Genomic DNA, 19,167 nt, shown 5'->3' with positions numbered 1-19,167 from the left:
ACTGTATGATTATTTTTTGTAGATAAAGTATCTTTTTTTTTATTTGATTTAATAGAAACATTGCCAACAAATCAAATATTGCCTGATATGTTACTAAAATTATTTCAAATCTCTGATCAATCAACAAGAAATAAATATCGGAAATACGTATGAAATAAATATAAATAAGATATGATTCATTTTTCCCAGTTTTAAAATGATAAAAGAATGTTTTAAAAATATTTGATTACTTGGAAAATTTTAATTTTGTTTTATTGAATGAAAGTAAGGGAAATTGAAATACAAATGTTACGGTAGGAAGGCAGAATTATCTTGGAATGAAAAGAAATAAGAGTTCCAAAAAATAATTCCTATGGATTAATGATTTCCTCAGGGTGGTTTTACGATAAACATTTCCCCTGTTGAATTGAAGCATTAATATAGAATTCATTGTTTTGCAACAGAAAGGGGGCACACTAGTTTATTACCTTCCCTGTCTGTCCAATTCTTCCTAATGGTTGTGAAGCGTGTAACGCATTAGAGTTATAAAGAAATACCAGTCAGGATTGCATTTTCTGAAACTAATGATATTCCCTCTACTTGTGAATACAATACACAGTACTTGTGAAGTGAATACTTGTAGGACTGAATATTCAGCAGGATTGATATAATAATATGTAACCTTGATATTCGACTCGGTGAAAAAGATAACTGGAAATCACTTTATTCTCAATTTCCTTAACAAGCCTGGTATGAAATTTTGTTATTCTTAAAGGTCACTGGAATTTTTGTGAATGACTTGTGACTCGTGTCAAAGTCCAACTACTGTATTACTCGTATGCCATTTAACGTACATGAATAAATAATAAAACTAATGTTTTATTCATATCGAACTTCAAAGCGGCAACTTTATTACAAAATCCCCATCAAAACTATTTAGTTACCTTTTACTCACCAATTACCATTTAACTTTTCATAAGTGGTTTTAAAGAAGTGGATTCTGTATACCACTATTTCGAATAGTGAGGTATAATTTCGGGTATGAAAAATGATCCAAGCTACAATTCTCTTTGTACAGATACATGTAAGTTAATATATATTTATACATAATTTACAAGAAAATTAGTAGTCTGTTACTAAAAAATAAATAAATCCAGTGTAATTATTTAATGAGTTTTTATATTTATTTCTAGTATTAAATGCTATTTTTTTTTTTTTTTTTTTTTTTTTTTTTTTTTTTTTTTTTAATTATAAGTTAAAAGCACTTTAGTATATGAATTTTTTTGCAAAATTTTGCTTTTTTGTAATTTTGAGAACATGCTATGAAGCTTTTAATGTATGTATTAATATTACGTCAACAGTATCATTATAAGAATACTATTCAGTATCACTTTAATACTTTATCATTGATATACTGTGTCATTTGATACCTGTGTCATTGTAAGTGAACTTGTTAACTACTCGCAATATGTTAATCACTGAATTTGAAACCTAACGCTCATTTCATGTTAACAGTAAAAATATTTTTCAAATAACTAATTATTTTATTTCAATTCTGAATATTTTTTTTTTTTTTTTAATGTGCAAAATGTTCAGAAAAGAATCTTTTTTGAAAAAATAGTCAACTCAAATTTACTTCTGAGTGATACGCGTAAAAAAAGCGAAACATATTTCCAACTACCACCTACTCGCCAATCAATCTTTTTTTCAGATCTCAGCGTCGAAAAAATATATTTTAAAATAAAATATATTTACCAAAAACACATATTTTTTTACCAACAAACACAAATTAGAACAACTAAACTTTATATAAAAAATATTTCAAATAAAAAGAACCTTTCTATAAATGCAAAATTATAGCATCGTAGCACAATTTTAAGACCAGTTAACCTGTACAGTATAGAAACACTACAAATATAAATGGAATAAAAGCTACACTAAAGTTAGATAGAGAATGTTAAGAAGGACTTATGATCCAAGAATAACACAGATTGAGATCAAATAAAGAGAGATATTCGATAAAATTGAAGGCGTGGAAACAACAATTAGAAAACGACGATTAAAATTATTAGACAAATGGTCCGAATAAACCAATCACGGCTAAACAAACAGATTCTGAATAAACTCTGAAATTATACAGGTCATATTAAACAGATGAAAGAAACGCTCAAAAAGTTCAACTTTAGAAAAAATGACTGTCTAGATCGAAAAGAAAATTTTTGAATCAAAGGTTCCTGTAGATGAAAAGAAAAACTAAACAGAAGAGAATGAAATAAAGATAGAAAAGGTAAACAGTTCGAAAGAATGAAGAATACTAGAAGAAAATACGTGAAATCATATTTGCGTGGTTCTTGAAGACCTATCCGTGGAGAAAAAAACACCTTCATTATTTTTCAAAAAAACGTTATATTTTTAAGTAAAGATCTGAATAAATATTTCGTGCCTGTAAAGTAGATAAATAATACGAGTATATAAAGAACATAAATGATCCTCTTTCATTTCTGAGGAGTAGCCTTAGTAAAAGTTACAAAGGATATGTTATAAATTAGTGGTCACTTTGCTTTCCTCCCTATAACTATTTTAAAAGAAATTTTGCTTTAAAAATATACCCCATCTGTGCGGTAATATTTTTATTTATGATAAAAGAAATTTTTTTTACCCTTATAAAAAACGTAAATAACATTTTCGATTCTTCTTTTTTTAATAATCATTTCTGACTGAAGTTAGCTACTGGGTGAAAATTTGCCGAAACCTGAAAACTGTTTATCCAATAACTCCGAAACTAATAAAGAACACGGAAAAACTGATTATAGACAGTTTGGATATATTATTTTGAATTTTATTTTAATCTGACGCGGTCATAAAGCGAGTAATATAAAAAGTAGCAAAAATGTTACTTTTCTTTATGTTTAATTATGTTTTTAAAGAAACTTTAAGTACAAAAATAAAATTAAATAGATTAACAAAAATTGATCGGGAATAAAATAATACTAAGATTGTATTTGTACCGTTATCATAAAGTGGCTTTTTAAGATTCAAATTCATCGTTAAAAAAATGGATCTGGTTCACCGTCTGACGTGGAGGATTCATGCCAGGGAGAAAAGTATGCAGCTTAACAATAAGTTCAGGAAAATATACTGCTTGATAGGCACTGGGTCACAACTATCGCTACCTAAAGCAATTGCAGTTCTCAGTGGTTTCAGGACCACTGAGACCTGCGGAATCCAACTATGGGGAATGACAAATGAGAGTAACATCGAAGTCAAACAGCGATTTCAGAACAAACTATTGAGAAATTTAACAGAAGCGACATGATTTGTAAAAAAACACTGAAATGAACGAATATCTGAGATTGCCGACCGTTCTAGAGGAAATACAGTGATTCAGTATCAGATACAAAATGAGAATGAATAAAGATGTGAACTCACTCGCGATTAACCTCCTACATAACAGTGAAAACGTAAGGCGCCTAAAGCGACTGCGTTTATTAGATCTGTAAGTTCTCCGGGATTTGAGGTGAATCAGCTACTCTAGTGTGCTGTGTATCTCAAAATTTCATTTCGTTTCGCGCTTACTTTTGTTGGTGTTTTCTTTACTTTTTATTTTCTGAACTTTATCGATGTTCCTTGGACTCATGTACTTATTTATATCTGTTGTATACTTAATATACTGTATAAGTTATCTACACATATATACATATGTGTGTGTATATATATATATATATATATATCCCTTATTTTATGGATTTCATTGGAAACTCTTCTCTACATGTCATTTTTTTTATTCAATTTACTGTTGGTTCCGGTAATTTGGAACCGGTTATAAATTAAACACTGCGGCATAAAAAAAATCGTCTTTAAAGTTATAGCGTAACAAATATTTAGTTTATATAATAAATAGGTATAGAATTCGTCTTTATGAAATTTCATTTCTTTGTTATTATTTATGATAAAAGGAAATAAGCTAACAGATTTGTTGTAAGAAAGGAAATTATGTACAGGTATAACTCGTAATCATTGATGCGATTTAAAAATTATACAAAATTACACTTCTCGATCTTAGAACAAAATAATAATAAATAATTTGTGTGTGCGCGCGCGCGTGTGTGTGAAGGAAAAATTCGCAACGAACACCTATAATTCTTGGATGTTCCATTTCTTAACTCTATCACTCTTCCTCTCTGTTCTTCGCCAACATCCCCTCATATTCTATCTTTTTACGTAACGAAAGAAAGGCCAGCTGGATCAAACAATAATTTTCAAACTAAAGATGCTTCATCAATTGTTCAATCTATCAATCGATCAGATAATCATTGAGTGATCATTCCTTCTCTCCTTTATTTTTTCTCTCACTTTTTTTTTATTTTCGTAAATATCTTTTGTACGTCTCTCAGTAATAATCTTATAACATGGTATTCATGATTTAAAACTTTTATATAAATAAGTTTTTTATATTTTGCTGATAATTAACACAACGGATGGAACACGCTGACTTTTTTAGTTATGTAAAACTTTCAATCAGAGGTAGCACTGGAAAGGTTACGCAACTCTTGATCGGTTTTTTTAATTTTATTTGTTATATTATTATTCATTATTTTATTAGAATATTTTTGTTTCATTTTTATAGCATTTTTTTTTAATAATTATTCATTGATCGAGAACAAGATAATCAAAGGAAACTAACTTCCTTCCTTCCTTCCTTCCAAACAGCACCTCAATTTTAACTATTATATATTCCGCCACCTCAGGTAATTCTGTTTAAAATAATGTTTTTCTACGGCTGTATTTTAACCTTTTGAATAACGCAACTGGAACCTGTATCATAATGAGGGTCATTATTAAATAAATGTTCATTATGATATAGGTTGAACACCATTATAGTATATTGAATGAACACCTGTTCAATCAATTAATCAATCGAGTGTGTACCTTCCGCTAGTATCGAGTTTTTCTGGTTTTTAAACTGCGACTACAGGTTTTCCGTCGTTGCAGTAGACTTATCTTTGTCCCTCAGTTACCGACGTAATTGGCGTGTTTTCTACGACTTACACCCGCCTCGCCGCGGTGAAGAAGTGTAAATGACTGCTGGTCCTAAATCCCCGTCACAAGCAAGGGAATACTCCCTGTTAATTCTGCTTGCGTTCTTTTTAGAACGAGGCCCGTAATCTGTGGTTGCGTTAACGAACTGATCCAGTAGCGTCCAAGAGGTGTAAAGAGCGACATGAGATAAAGGTGGTCTCCAGCTGCCCGTGGCTCGCTGCGGGTAGTCGTTGCATTTGAGGGCCTGCCCAAATTTATTGGTAGGAGTAAGACCACTGTATTCCTCCTACCAATAAATTTGAGCAATGTCGTACGTTCAGGGTAGGAAGGCTAGGGTAACTCTGGCCGTGATAGAGGACGACATGACAGTTAAGTCCGGGCGGAACTTTCTCTGTCTTTCTCAGGTTCAAACGGCGAGTTCTCCGAGATGTATGTAGGGACATCCATCCGGGTAGAAAAAGGCGACCCACTGATCGAAGATTCGTGCAGGTAAGAGTAGACCTGGCAGTTCTACTCATATTCTTCTCGCTGCCCAGCAGAGCATCGAGAATTTATTGGACTACGTAGAAGGCCTCCGAAGCATCAGTGCAGGGGCGAGAAGCAGTATATTGGCTAGGCTTAGTCATGTCATGTCAAGGGAGTTCTTTCCGCTTTAGAAGAAGGCTTTGAAAAGTTGGTCTCCCAGCCCAAGGAGATCAAAGTACAGGCACCGGTTCCAGCTCCTACACGAACGAGGCGTTACGCCAAAGTCATGCGGGGCAAATGCGAAGCTAGCCAAGCCTCGCCGCAGCCCTAGGTACGTTTTGTTAACAAGGTTGAGGGGTCTACTAAGACTAGTAAACAATTCCAAGACGACTTTCGTAACAAGAGGAAGTATCTAAAAATTAGAGAAATCTATTGCGATAGATAGATAGGTCTATTGCGATTGCCAAATCGCTTCTTTACCTAAGAAGCGAGTTAAATGATGAACTGTGAGCATTTTCTGCGGGCTATTGTTCCTGCTTGCAGGGACGCTTTTGCATCGGGGATGGGTTAATCTAATCTTCTTAGTTTATGTTCCTTCAGTCTCTGACTGAAGTGCTGTTTGAGTAGTTATAGGGGACCTGGTAGAGAACTATTTCTCGCCAGTTTCTACTGCAGTATTTTTGACAATTTTGCTTAACTAGCTTACTTCTCCTCGCATCCTGCACTGGCGATTGCGGATTCATTTAGGGTTAGTTACCTGAGTGGCTAAGGTGCTGCCCGGACAGTTGATTGGCCGGAGGTAGGCGTGCTTGCTATCAAACAACTGATAAGCATTAAATAATAAAAAACCAGTAAATACCATAAAAAAATTATTGCTGACAAACATTGCTCTTTAGTATAGGATAAATATTAATACAGGATAGTTAGAGAGCGGTGCGGGTAACAGTTTTGTATATAGCATAATTTTTTTTTTTTAATTTTAAATTTATTTAAACATATATATATATACGCTACAACACTCTCGGTAACGTAATGTGAATCCAACGCGAGGTGATACATCTAAATCGGTTCAGCCGTTGAGCTGCTACGGTGGAACAAACATGCATACATCCTAAATACAATACACTCTTAAATTGGTAGCTCTTACCATCTAAATACATTACACTTTTTGGACAGTCGTGTATATAAAACAAACATAATTGTTTCTTTTTTTAATAGTCAGATATAAATTTTGACAGCTCCTCAAGTAGAATTACTTATTTATAAATAAATGTTATCTAACATAAATTTTCCGATATACTCTTACTTCACAGATAAAATATAGCTATAAATGTTCAAATACATACTTATATTCAATAATTTATTGTATAATTAAAAAGTTATCTTCAAAAAAATTAATACATTTTCTATTTAAAAAAGTAAATAAAAATAGAATGAGCTAAATAGATAATATTATGATAAAATTATAAAGAAATGTTCCAAATTTAACTCACCAATCTACGTTCAGCTGCTTGATAATCACGGACTAATTGAGTGATAGCTTCCATTACATCACCTGGCATCAGATGGAAACAAGTACAAAAGAATCTATGTAAAAGACGACACATTAATGATCTTTTGACCCGCACACTCACTGAAACATCTAAAAGAAATATGAAAATAAAAAATAAAAAAAACATTATAAAAATTTGATTTTATGAAAAGTATATTTTCTTTGCGGATGTTATATTACACAGGAAAAAATATTATTATTAATCAAAAATATGATTCCCAAACATTTGTATTTTTTATCATACTAGTTTTCTCGATCCAAAACTAGTTTTTGTACAAAATGTATGTGTGTATATAAATATATATATATATATATATATATATATATATATATATATGTATATATATATATATAGTAATTTTTAACTTATATTAGTGTACTTGGGTCATTACGTAAAAAAATAGTTTAGCACAAAATAACGAAATTTAGTTTGGAAAGTTGCGTATTAATTTACAGAATATAAGTTCTGAAAAAATAAATAAAAAGTTTAGGGAGACTTCGGTTTAGTATTTTGATAAGTAGTATTTAGGTACGTAGGTTTAATATTTAAACGAATCCTAAAGGAGTTTGTACTTTATAAAATTTCTATCCTAACTTTTTCTTTTACCTCCGAGATCACCGTTAGGTATTGCTTCAGAGGATGAGATGAATGATTTGTAGCGTGTGTGAAAATGCCATGCCTGACCAGGATTCGAACCCGGGACCTCCGGATGAAAGGCCGAGAGGCTACCACTTGCACCTCGGAGGCCGGCATAAAATTTCTATCCGAGAGTACTTTTAGAATTATCAAGAAATTATCATATTACTTCCCGGATACACTGGTCAATCATATGATATCTCCACAGCTTTTTCATTACAAAACCTTTTCGACATTGCCCTAAAGTCTACGCAGTTCAATCATTATTTTTATTATAAATATTATTTTCATAATAACCGTTTAAATATAAACAACAAAAAATATTTTCCAAATTTATTAAAATGTGAGCTTCCGTATCAATGTGGTCTTTTTTTATTGATAATGATTACCAAAGTAAAATTTAATCACAAAATTTCCAAATTTAAAATTAAAAAAAAAATGATTTCAAGTCCTCTCTTGCTCTGTGGGAACAATTTAGTACTTTTTTTTTTTTTTTAAAGAGGTGATTCATAACAAAAAATTGTTTAAAAATATTGAAAAATAAAGTATAACTTATATGATATGAGGACCGAAACTACTTAAATTTTAATTGCCCATGAAATAAAAAGATAAATAATAATTAAAGAATTATTAATAGAAATTATTAATAAAAATTAGAATTAAATAAAAATTAGAATTAAATAAAAAAAATAGAATATACAGAACGTTCGGAAGTTGCTGTGCACTGGAATTATGGAAGTGTGATGACGAAACTTTTTTAATTATTACTTTGTATTTTTGTTTCATTATTTTATAGAAACAGATATTACAATAATTGGAATACTTTATAAAAGGTGATGAAAATAACCTTCTCCAACAACACTACAACACTGCACACGTTTCAGTTTATTTTTCAAACACTTTTAACCAACTGATGTACTGGAATTTCTCGTACGTATGCCGTTATTTCGATGTTTAGTTCGTCAATCGTGCGTTGTCTGTTGCGATACACCGCTTGATTTGCTGCCACCCATAGAAATTTATCTGGGGGAGTCAGATCGGGAAATCGTGCGGCCACAAACCTCTCGAAATGATTTGTTCACCAAACATATTTCGTAAAAAAGTTTCTGACCTGTTAGCTGTGTGCGCTGTGGCGCCATCTTGTTGGAACTAACCGTGACTGATTTCCATTTCTGTTAACTGACTAATGAACTTTGTTGAATCAGGACAATAACTATCAATATTAATTGTATTTTCAAAAAAGATTGGACCCACAATACGCATTCTGTTCACACCGACCCAGACTCCAATTTTCGATACGCATTCTGTTCACACCGACCCAGACTCCAATTTTCGCTTCGTGTAAAGATTATTTGTCGACCGTGGAGGTTAGTTGTCGAAGATAGTCTTGTACTTTGTGAATTAATATATCCTCCCAGATAAAAACCACGCTTCATTTGTAAAAAAACATAAGTGTCGAGGATACCTATGGAATTTTGGTCAATAAAATCATTGACAATAGTATAGTCTTTTGGCACGATCTGTAGGTTTCAGTTCTTGAACACAGATTACTTTGTAGGGGAAACGTTTCAATTCTTTTCTTACAGCTTTATGTGCGGTAGCAAGTCCTATATCTTCCTTCTGTGCTAGGTTACGCATTGACTTGTTGGATTTTCGGCCACATTATCCAAAATATCCAACAGCTTCTGTCCGTTAATTTAGGTGGTCTACCACTTTGATTAGCGTCTTTAACAGAGCCTATCACCGGACATTTTTGGGATAAAAGAGTTCGAACTGCATTGCGATGAGGAACAGGAGTTTGCAGTTTTCAGAAAACTTCTTGTGCTTCACTAAATCAGTATACTTGTCACCTTCACGAAAGACATATTCAACGAGAAAAATGCGTTCCTCTACCGAAGGAACCATTACGTTTCTCGCAAATATTGATTCCGGTGAACGAAACAACTTGTAAAGAAACGAAGCACGTTTAATCACAACTGAGCATCTGACGTCTTGGTTCATTACTGAACTACGCTCATTGAACTAATAGGGCAACCATCCTAACGCCGAAAGAACAGAATGCACCACATAATTCTAAAGCATTCTAAACAGCGACTTTCCGAACTTACTGTATATTTTAGAGGTGGAAAATAAATCTTATAAAAGAATTTTAAAAATATTCATACACAGCTTTTATAAATTTTAAATAAATTTTTGTCTAATCTAACACCTTCAATAAAGGCCAAAACAAGAACGTAAAACTTTTCTGTTCTTGAGGTCCTGATTTATAATTCTGGGAAATTGTAGACTTTTTGATAGCCCTATTATGATTTATAAAATACCAAAAATTTCTAAACTGAAGGGAATAGAGCAAAAGATGTAAAATATATATTTAAATTTTAAGAGGTGGGGGTTGATGTTTTGATCAATTTTGTTTGATTATTTAGATAAGCATTGTAAGTAACAAATTTGCTTTAATAGAATTTTCTCTAAAATTACTCCCAATCCCTTAACGAATTTTGAATTAAAAATATATTATCAATGCCCCATATATAGAAATATTTAAACCAAATTTGAAGAAAAATCAGTTCGACCAATATTGAGGTGTAAGGCCAAAAGCAGTACGACACACATACGTACGTATGTGTACATGTGTACGTACACATATACAAAATATACATATATTTTTTTGGTTTAGATGACCTAGTTGGATCCTGAAACGTAAAGATTTTCAGAAAATCCGATACCCTATTTTTGGCACGATCACCATACTTTCCTCTTTAATATTATAGCTATATCGTCGGGAAAGTAAAGTTCATTATGGAAAAAATGTTTATTAGTAGACTCACGTCACATGATAAAAAAACCACATTATTAATAATATTTAAAATTCATTGATAATACAGTATAGGTAGTCTTCTCGTAATACACTTCACGATAAGATACTACTTAATGCGTATCTGAGTTCAAAACTTTTTTTTTAAATTGACTAATGTACTTCTGCGTCTAAATATTATATAGAGACAGCATGTATATACGCTTGTGTACATTTATGCTTGCGTTATTTTACTACTACAACTAAATTATTACTTCAAGTTTTTATTTTTAATTTAAAATATAGTAATTAAAAAACTAATAATAATTAGGTCATGGATAGAAATTTTTTTAATTAAACTTAAAAAAAGTTAATAAAATATTTTTTTTAACCTTTTCAGATATGTTTATTACAAAATACCATCGAGTAATATTTTAATATTACATAAAAATTGGTTAGATAAATAAAATAATATGTGAAACAACTCGACGTAGTTAATTACAGATCTGAGTTCCTTTTCTGAAATATATATTTCATCATAGAGATTTCTATTTTGGCATTTACCCTGATAGAACAATTTAAATTTCTTTGACTAGATTTTTAACAAATATTTGCAACACAAGTCTCCTGGCTGAGTACTTTAAGGGTTTCCCCAACCTTGTTCCAAAATATCATATTTTAGTCTTTAAGATAAGTAGCCTTCTGTAGCATCTTTAATTTTCCAGTGTTAAGTAACACCAGGAAAACTAAGATCGTTACCAGTTTTTTTCTACTGGCTACTGGCTAGGTGACTGAAAATGGAATGAAAATTCTAACTGTTTTGCACAAGCATTGCTTTAAATTTCATTTAGACTTAACTTATCACCACCGAAATTGTTTACTTAATTCTTTTGCGAATGTAATGCTTTTTTCCAAATATACCGCACATTTCAACAAATTAATCACAAATTTCTCCTGAAAGGTAAGAAAAGAAAATCCCTGTTTGACATTTTTAAATAATAAAAATGTTATTTAAATTCTTTCTTTAACTTTCGTCGCCGAGAAATTACGGTTAAGTTTCATCAGAGCTAATAGATCATACAAAAACTGTTTACTTAAAGAAGTATAGAACGGCATTACTATGTAAAAGAAAAAATCCCCGGAAAGAATTCAAAATTTTATTTTTATCTTTTTTATTTTTTTTGTAATCTGAAATTTGAGCGAGTAAATGTCACTAGTTTTTTTTTGTTTTTTTTTTAAATGGGCTGTCGTTTGGTGATATTCCAAAAGAAGATATAGTAGAAAGACCTATGATTTTGATCAAGTAAATTCTATGTCTGGTTATTAAAAGATCTATAAAACTATATACCTAATTAAAGGTTTCTATTGTTTATCTTTCCACATTGAGTAAAATAAATTCAAACATCAGAACAGTGAAAAATGATAATGGAAATAAATATTCTTTTGGAGATTCATAAAAGACATCGTAAACAAAGAAAAAATTCAGGGGTTTGACCACCTACGGCAAAGAATAATAGCAGCCATGGAAGCGATTCCTGCCCCCCAATTGTAGAACGAGGTGGACAATCGGTTTGACATCTATATGGCTGAAAATGGTGCTCATATTAAATTATATTAAGAGGTAAAATCTCCTTTAGACTTTGTACTTTCTGTTAATAGAACGTATACAATTTTAACTGTAAATATAATAAAAAAATTTAATTTAAAAATTAGTTATTTTAGCGGAGTTATTTTTCAGACACCCGGTATAATTTACGATAGAATATAAATTTCCGTATTAAGGTAATGGTTTCCAAGAAAAGGTTTTCATTTTAATAAATAATAATAAAAAAATGTTCTCAATCGAGATACCTTTCTTTTTTCTGTTTACCCTCCGATATCTTTCTTTCTTTCTTTTTCTGTTTAGTCTCCGGAACCACTGTTAAGGTTTTACTTCAGAGGATGAATGAGCATGATATGTACGAATGTAAATGAAGTATAGCCTTGTACAGTCTCAGATAGACTATTCCCAAAATATGTGGTTAATTGAAACCCAACCACCAAAGAACACCGGTATCCACGATTTAGTATTCAAATCCGTATAAAAATCCTTTACTAGGATTTGAACCTTAGAACACTCGACTTCGAAATCAGCTGATTTTTTGCGATGACGATTAAACCGTTGGACCAACCCGGTGGGTTAATCGAGATATCTTTCTTTCTTTCTTTTTCTGTTTAGTCTCCGGAACCACTGTTAAGGTTTTACTTCAGAGGATGAATGAGCATGATATGTACGAATGTAAATGAAGTATAGCCTTGTACAGTCTCAGATAGACTATTCCCAAAATATGTGGTTAATTGAAACCCAACCACCAAAGAACACCGGTATCCACGATTTAGTATTCAAATCCGTATAAAAATCCTTTACTAGGATTTGAACCTTAGAACACTCGACTTCGAAATCAGCTGATTTTTTGCGATGACGATTAAACCGTTGGACCAACCCGGTGGGTTAATCGAGATATCTTTCTTTCTTTCTTTTTCTGTTTAGTCTCCGGAACCACTGTTAAGGTTTTACTTCAGAGGATGAATGAGCATGATATGTACGAATGTAAATGAAGTATAGCCTTGTACAGTCTCAGATAGACTATTCCCAAAATATGTGGTTAATTGAAACCCAACCACCAAAGAACACCGGTATCCACGATTTAGTATTCAAATCCGTATAAAAATCCTTTACTAGGATTTGAACCTTAGAACACTCGACTTCGAAATCAGCTGATTTTTTGCGATGACGATTAAACCGTTGGACCAACCCGGTGGGTTAATCGAGATATCTTTCTTTCTTTCTTTTTCTGTTTAGTCTCCGGAACCACTGTTAAGGTTTTACTTCAGAGGATGAATGAGCATGATATGTACGAATGTAAATGAAGTATAGCCTTGTACAGTCTCAGATAGACTATTCCCAAAATATGTGGTTAATTGAAACCCAACCACCAAAGAACACCGGTATCCACGATTTAGTATTCAAATCCGTATAAAAATCCTTTACTAGGATTTGAACCTTAGAACACTCGACTTCGAAATCAGCTGATTTTTTGCGATGACGATTAAACCGTTGGACCAACCCGGTGGGTTAATCGAGATATCTTTCTTTCTTTCTTTTTCTGTTTAGTCTCCGGAACCACTGTTAAGGTTTTACTTCAGAGGATGAATGAGCATGATATGTACGAATGTAAATGAAGTATAGCCTTGTACAGTCTCAGATAGACTATTCCCAAAATATGTGGTTAATTGAAACCCAACCACCAAAGAACACCGGTATCCTCGGTTTAGTATTCAAATCCGTATAAAAATCCTTTACTAGGATTTGAACCTTAGAACACTCGACTTCGAAATCAGCTGATTTTTTGCGATGACGATTAAACCGTTGGACCAACCCGGTGGGTTAATCGAGATATCTTTCTTTCTTTCTTTTTCTGTTTAGTCTCCGGAACCACTGTTAAGGTTTTACTTCAGAGGATGAATGAGCATGATATGTACGAATGTAAATGAAGTATAGCCTTGTACAGTCTCAGATAGACTATTCCCAAAATATGTGGTTAATTGAAACCCAACCACCAAAGAACACCGGTATCCACGATTTAGTATTCAAATCCGTATAAAAATCCTTTACTAGGATTTGAACCTTAGAACACTCGACTTCGAAATCAGCTGATTTTTTGCGATGACGATTAAACCGTTGGACCAACCCGGTGGGTTAATCGAGATATCTTTCTCTCTTTCTTTTTCTGTTTAGTCTCCGGAACCACTGTTAAGGTTTTACTTCAGAGGATGAATGAGCATGATATGTACGAATGTAAATGAAGTATAGCCTTGTACAGTCTCAGATAGACTATTCCCAAAATATGTGGTTAATTGAAACCCAACCACCAAAGAACACCGGTATCCACGATTTAGTATTCAAATCCGTATAAAAATCCTTTACTAGGATTTGAACCTTAGAACACTCGACTTCGAAATCAGCTGATTTTTTGCGATGACGATTAAACCGTTGGACCAACCCGGTGGGTTAATCGAGATATCTTTCTTTCTTTCTTTTTCTGTTTAGTCTCCGGAACCACTGTTAAGGTTTTACTTCAGAGGATGAATGAGCATGATATGTACGAATGTAAATGAAGTATAGCCTTGTACAGTCTCAGATAGACTATTCCCAAAATATGTGGTTAATTGAAACCCAACCACCAAAGAACACCGGTATCCTCGGTTTAGTATTCAAATCCGTATAAAAATCCTTTACTAGGATTTGAACCTTAGAACACTCGACTTCGAAATCAGCTGATTTTTTGCGATGACGATTAAACCGTTGGACCAACCCGGTGGGTTAATCGAGATATCTTTCTTTCTTTCTTTTTCTGTTTAGTCTCCGGAACCACTGTTAAGGTTTTACTTCAGAGGATGAATGAGCATGATATGTACGAATGTAAATGAAGTATAGCCTTGTACAGTCTCAGATAGACTATTCCCAAAATATGTGGTTAATTGAAACCCAACCACCAAAGAACACCGGTATCCACGATTTAGTATTCAAATCCGTATAAAAATCCTTTACTAGGATTTGAACCTTAGAACACTCGACTTCGAAATCAGCTGATTTTTTGCGATGACGATTAAACCGTTGGACCAACCCGGTGGGTTAATCGAGATATCTTTCTTTCTTTCTTTTTCTGTTTAGTCTCCGGAACCACTGTTAAGGTTTTACTTCAGAGGATGAATGAGCATGATATGTACGAATGTAAATGAAGTATAGCCTTGTACAGTCTCAGATAGACTATTCCCAAAATATGTGGTTAATTGAAACCCAACCACCAAAGAACACCGGTATCCACGATTTAGTATTCAAATCCGTATAAAAATCCTTTACTAGGATTTGAACCTTAGAACACTCGACTTCGAAATCAGCTGATTTTTTGCGATGACGATTAAACCGTTGGACCAACCCGGTGGGTTAATCGAGATATCTTTCTTTCTTTCTTTTTCTGTTTAGTCTCCGGAACCACTGTTAAGGTTTTACTTCAGAGGATGAATGAGCATGATATGTACGAATGTAAATGAAGTATAGCCTTGTACAGTCTCAGATAGACTATTCCCAAAATATGTGGTTAATTGAAACCCAACCACCAAAGAACACCGGTATCCACGATTTAGTATTCAAATCCGTATAAAAATCCTTTACTAGGATTTGAACCTTAGAACACTCGACTTCGAAATCAGCTGATTTTTTGCGATGACGATTAAACCGTTGGACCAACCCGGTGGGTTAATCGAGATATCTTTCTTTCTTTCTTTTTCTGTTTAGTCTCCGGAACCACTGTTAAGGTTTTACTTCAGAGGATGAATGAGCATGATATGTACGAATGTAAATGAAGTATAGCCTTGTACAGTCTCAGATAGACTATTCCCAAAATATGTGGTTAATTGAAACCCAACCACCAAAGAACACCGGTATCCTCGGTTTAGTATTCAAATCCGTATAAAAATCCTTTACTAGGATTTGAACCTTAGAACACTCGACTTCGAAATCAGCTGATTTTTTGCGATGACGATTAAACCGTTGGACCAACCCGGTGGGTTAATCGAGATATCTTTCTTTCTTTCTTTTTCTGTTTAGTCTCCGGAACCACTGTTAAGGTTTTACTTCAGAGGATGAATGAGCATGATATGTACGAATGTAAATGAAGTATAGCCTTGTACAGTCTCAGATAGACTATTCCCAAAATATGTGGTTAATTGAAACCCAACCACCAAAGAACACCGGTATCCACGATTTAGTATTCAAATCCGTATAAAAATCCTTTACTAGGATTTGAACCTTAGAACACTCGACTTCGAAATCAGCTGATTTTTTGCGATGACGATTAAACCGTTGGACCAACCCGGTGGGTTAATCGAGATATCTTTCTTTCTTTCTTTTTCTGTTTAGTCTCCGGAACCACTGTTAAGGTTTTACTTCAGAGGATGAATGAGCATGATATGTACGAATGTAAATGAAGTATAGCCTTGTACAGTCTCAGATAGACTATTCCCAAAATATGTGGTTAATTGAAACCCAACCACCAAAGAACACCGGTATCCACGATTTAGTATTCAAATCCGTATAAAAATCCTTTACTAGGATTTGAACCTTAGAACACTCGACTTCGAAATCAGCTGATTTTTTGCGATGACGATTAAACCGTTGGACCAACCCGGTGGGTTAATCGAGATATCTTTCTTTCTTTCTTTTTCTGTTTAGTCTCCGGAACCACTGTTAAGGTTTTACTTCAGAGGATGAATGAGGATGGTATGTATGAATGTAAGTGAAGTGTAGTCTTGCACAGTCTCAGTTCAACTTCCCAGATCTCGATTCTGAACGTCGATAGGCTGTTACCGTTTTCGCTTGTCTTCAAATTTTGTTGGTCTGTTGACCTTCAGTCAAAGCCAGTCAGCGTCGGTAATTTTTAAGGAAACATATTTCGTTCTCTCAAAGTGTGAAATAAAACTTTTACCAGGGTAGTCTCCGAGTGGTCATTTCGTAAGTATTTTCATCCTTTTTTTTCATGTAAGCTATTGAAAACATCTGAAGAAACCCTTAGGAATTTGTATTATATTTCTTGATGAAAAGAAATATCTTATAAATTTATTAATAGAAAAAAAATAAGAATAGAAACGCAAATATCGATTAGCATGTCAGCCTAATTTCCTACTACGTTAATCTGTCTCCTTCTCCATCACTCTCTCTTTTCTCTTTCTCTCACTTTCCGTTTATAATATATATATATATATATATATATTTATGAGATGAAAATGAATATTATATTGTCGGTGATTAAACCTTTGACAATGAATATATATAGAACTGAACAAATTTTAAATAACATGGCGCAATAATTTGTTAATTTTAAATAACAAATGTTTACAAATCTTAAATAACATGGCGAAATCAACCGTCATTTTATCAGTCAAATTAATATGTTAATTCAAGAAAGTCGTATCTGTATGTAAATAATATGACTGGATCTATTGTGAAGAAATTAAAAAATTAGGATTTTAATGAAGCTCTTTGTTGATTATTTTTACTGAATTTCTATCTGTTATTTTTAAGAATATTCAATTAATATGTTTATAAATATATTTTATACTCGGTTCTAATGTATATAGAGTATTAAGCATTGTCCTAAATGTTTGCGATTAAACTTTTAAGTGTACTGATGGAGTTGTTACATATGTACTCCACATTTGAATGCCGTACGTGCTAAAGGGTTTGAGTACTTACTTATACTTTGTAGTTTCCTGGGAAGTGATGGTTTAGATAATGACTAATTAACTAATGACCAGTAGGGAATTTATAATCATGAAGCCAATGCATTTTTAGGTATTAAAGTTTCATTTCGATGAAATAACATTTTTCAGGTCAGTATGTAAAGATACTTAAATGTCTTTTATACTTTAATATCTTTAGATTTTAATTATACTTAAGATTTTAATTATACTTAAGATAACTGAGCTTAGATCCTTAACATCATTTAAAAAGAGCGACGTTGTAATGTTTAATGATGGATAAATATCCTTGCACAAAGAAAATGAGACAGGTGGACTGTTGACATTTATTTAAATCTTAACTAGTTACTTTTGGAGAATATATATTTTTTTAAATTTGCAGTCTCGTCAAAGAAAAACGGAATTGAGAAATATTAAACTGGTTATTTATCTTAGTTGAAAATCACAATATTATATTAAACTATAAATGCACAAAATAAAAGAAATGATGATGAGTATTTTACTATCTGTCATTTTTCAGCAGATAGTCAGTCTCCAACCCAATTGAATTTTTACCATCCTTTTTGTTTGCCCCTACTTTCCTTCCATTTATTTTATACAATTAGTTTATATCCTTCACTTTCTTTCCTGTTTTGCCCCATATTTACTACTACGCCTCCATTAGAAGACAATTTATTTTTAGCCAATGACTCGCCCAGCCCTTTTTCTGTTCTTTGTTACTTTATTATTTCCATTCAACATTTCTTCATTTATCACTTTATCCTTTTTATTCTTCCCTCTTATTTACATCCACATTTCTGGCGGTTCTTTTTTTCATCTATCTTATTATTCTATCAAAAAAAGTAACCCCCAAAAGAATAAAAATAAATACAAAAAAGTACTAAAAATAAACATTTAAACCCTTTCTTTTCCATATAGTTCCAAGCTCCAATAAAGGGTTAGTAGGCAGTTTTTTTTATAATTAATTCACCATTTAACCTTAAAGCTTGTGCATGGAAATACGAAATGGAAATTTTGTAGCGTATGAAAAATGTCATGCCTAACCGGGATTTGAATCCGGAATCTTCGGTTTAAAGGCCGAAACGCTACCACTCCTCCATAGAAATCGCTTCTTTTACCTTCTTTTATATGTTAATAGTTAAAGAGGTTTATTAGAAGAATTAGTTTTACATTTTAATATTTTTTTAGTCATGTTTTATTTTTCCTTATAAGTTTATTTTTAAAATATTTTTCTCACTGGAAAGGTAATTAAAATATTGTTCTGTTACACAAATTTTTAAAGTATAGTTAGTAAAATAATGTCATTTTATTTTAAAAATTGAACAGATATCTTTGACAAACGAAATTTGACAAATAATAATTTTGTATTGCTATAATTGATAATCACACTTTTTTTAATAA

At 32.4% G+C, this 19,167-nt stretch overlaps 1 protein-coding gene across 2 annotated transcripts in view; it reads right to left on the bottom strand.

Moving 5' to 3' along the window:
- LOC142321006 (phospholipase B1, membrane-associated-like) overlaps positions 1–19,167 on the bottom strand; it is a 217,256-nt gene that overhangs the window by 48,382 nt on the left and 149,707 nt on the right. For both annotated transcript variants that reach the window (XM_075358998.1, XM_075359000.1), the window contains exon 6: positions 6,978–7,126. In XM_075358998.1, coding sequence (XP_075215113.1) covers positions 6,978–7,126 — 149 coding nt within the window. The remainder of the gene's footprint in view (positions 1–6,977; positions 7,127–19,167) is intronic.

This window comes from Lycorma delicatula, chromosome 3 (genome assembly GCF_047948215.1).
Source record: "Lycorma delicatula isolate Av1 chromosome 3, ASM4794821v1, whole genome shotgun sequence".
NCBI lineage: Eukaryota > Metazoa > Arthropoda > Insecta > Hemiptera > Fulgoridae > Lycorma > Lycorma delicatula.
Note: the sequence above shows the minus strand (reverse complement) of the source record. Positions and strands in the feature narration are given on the sequence as shown.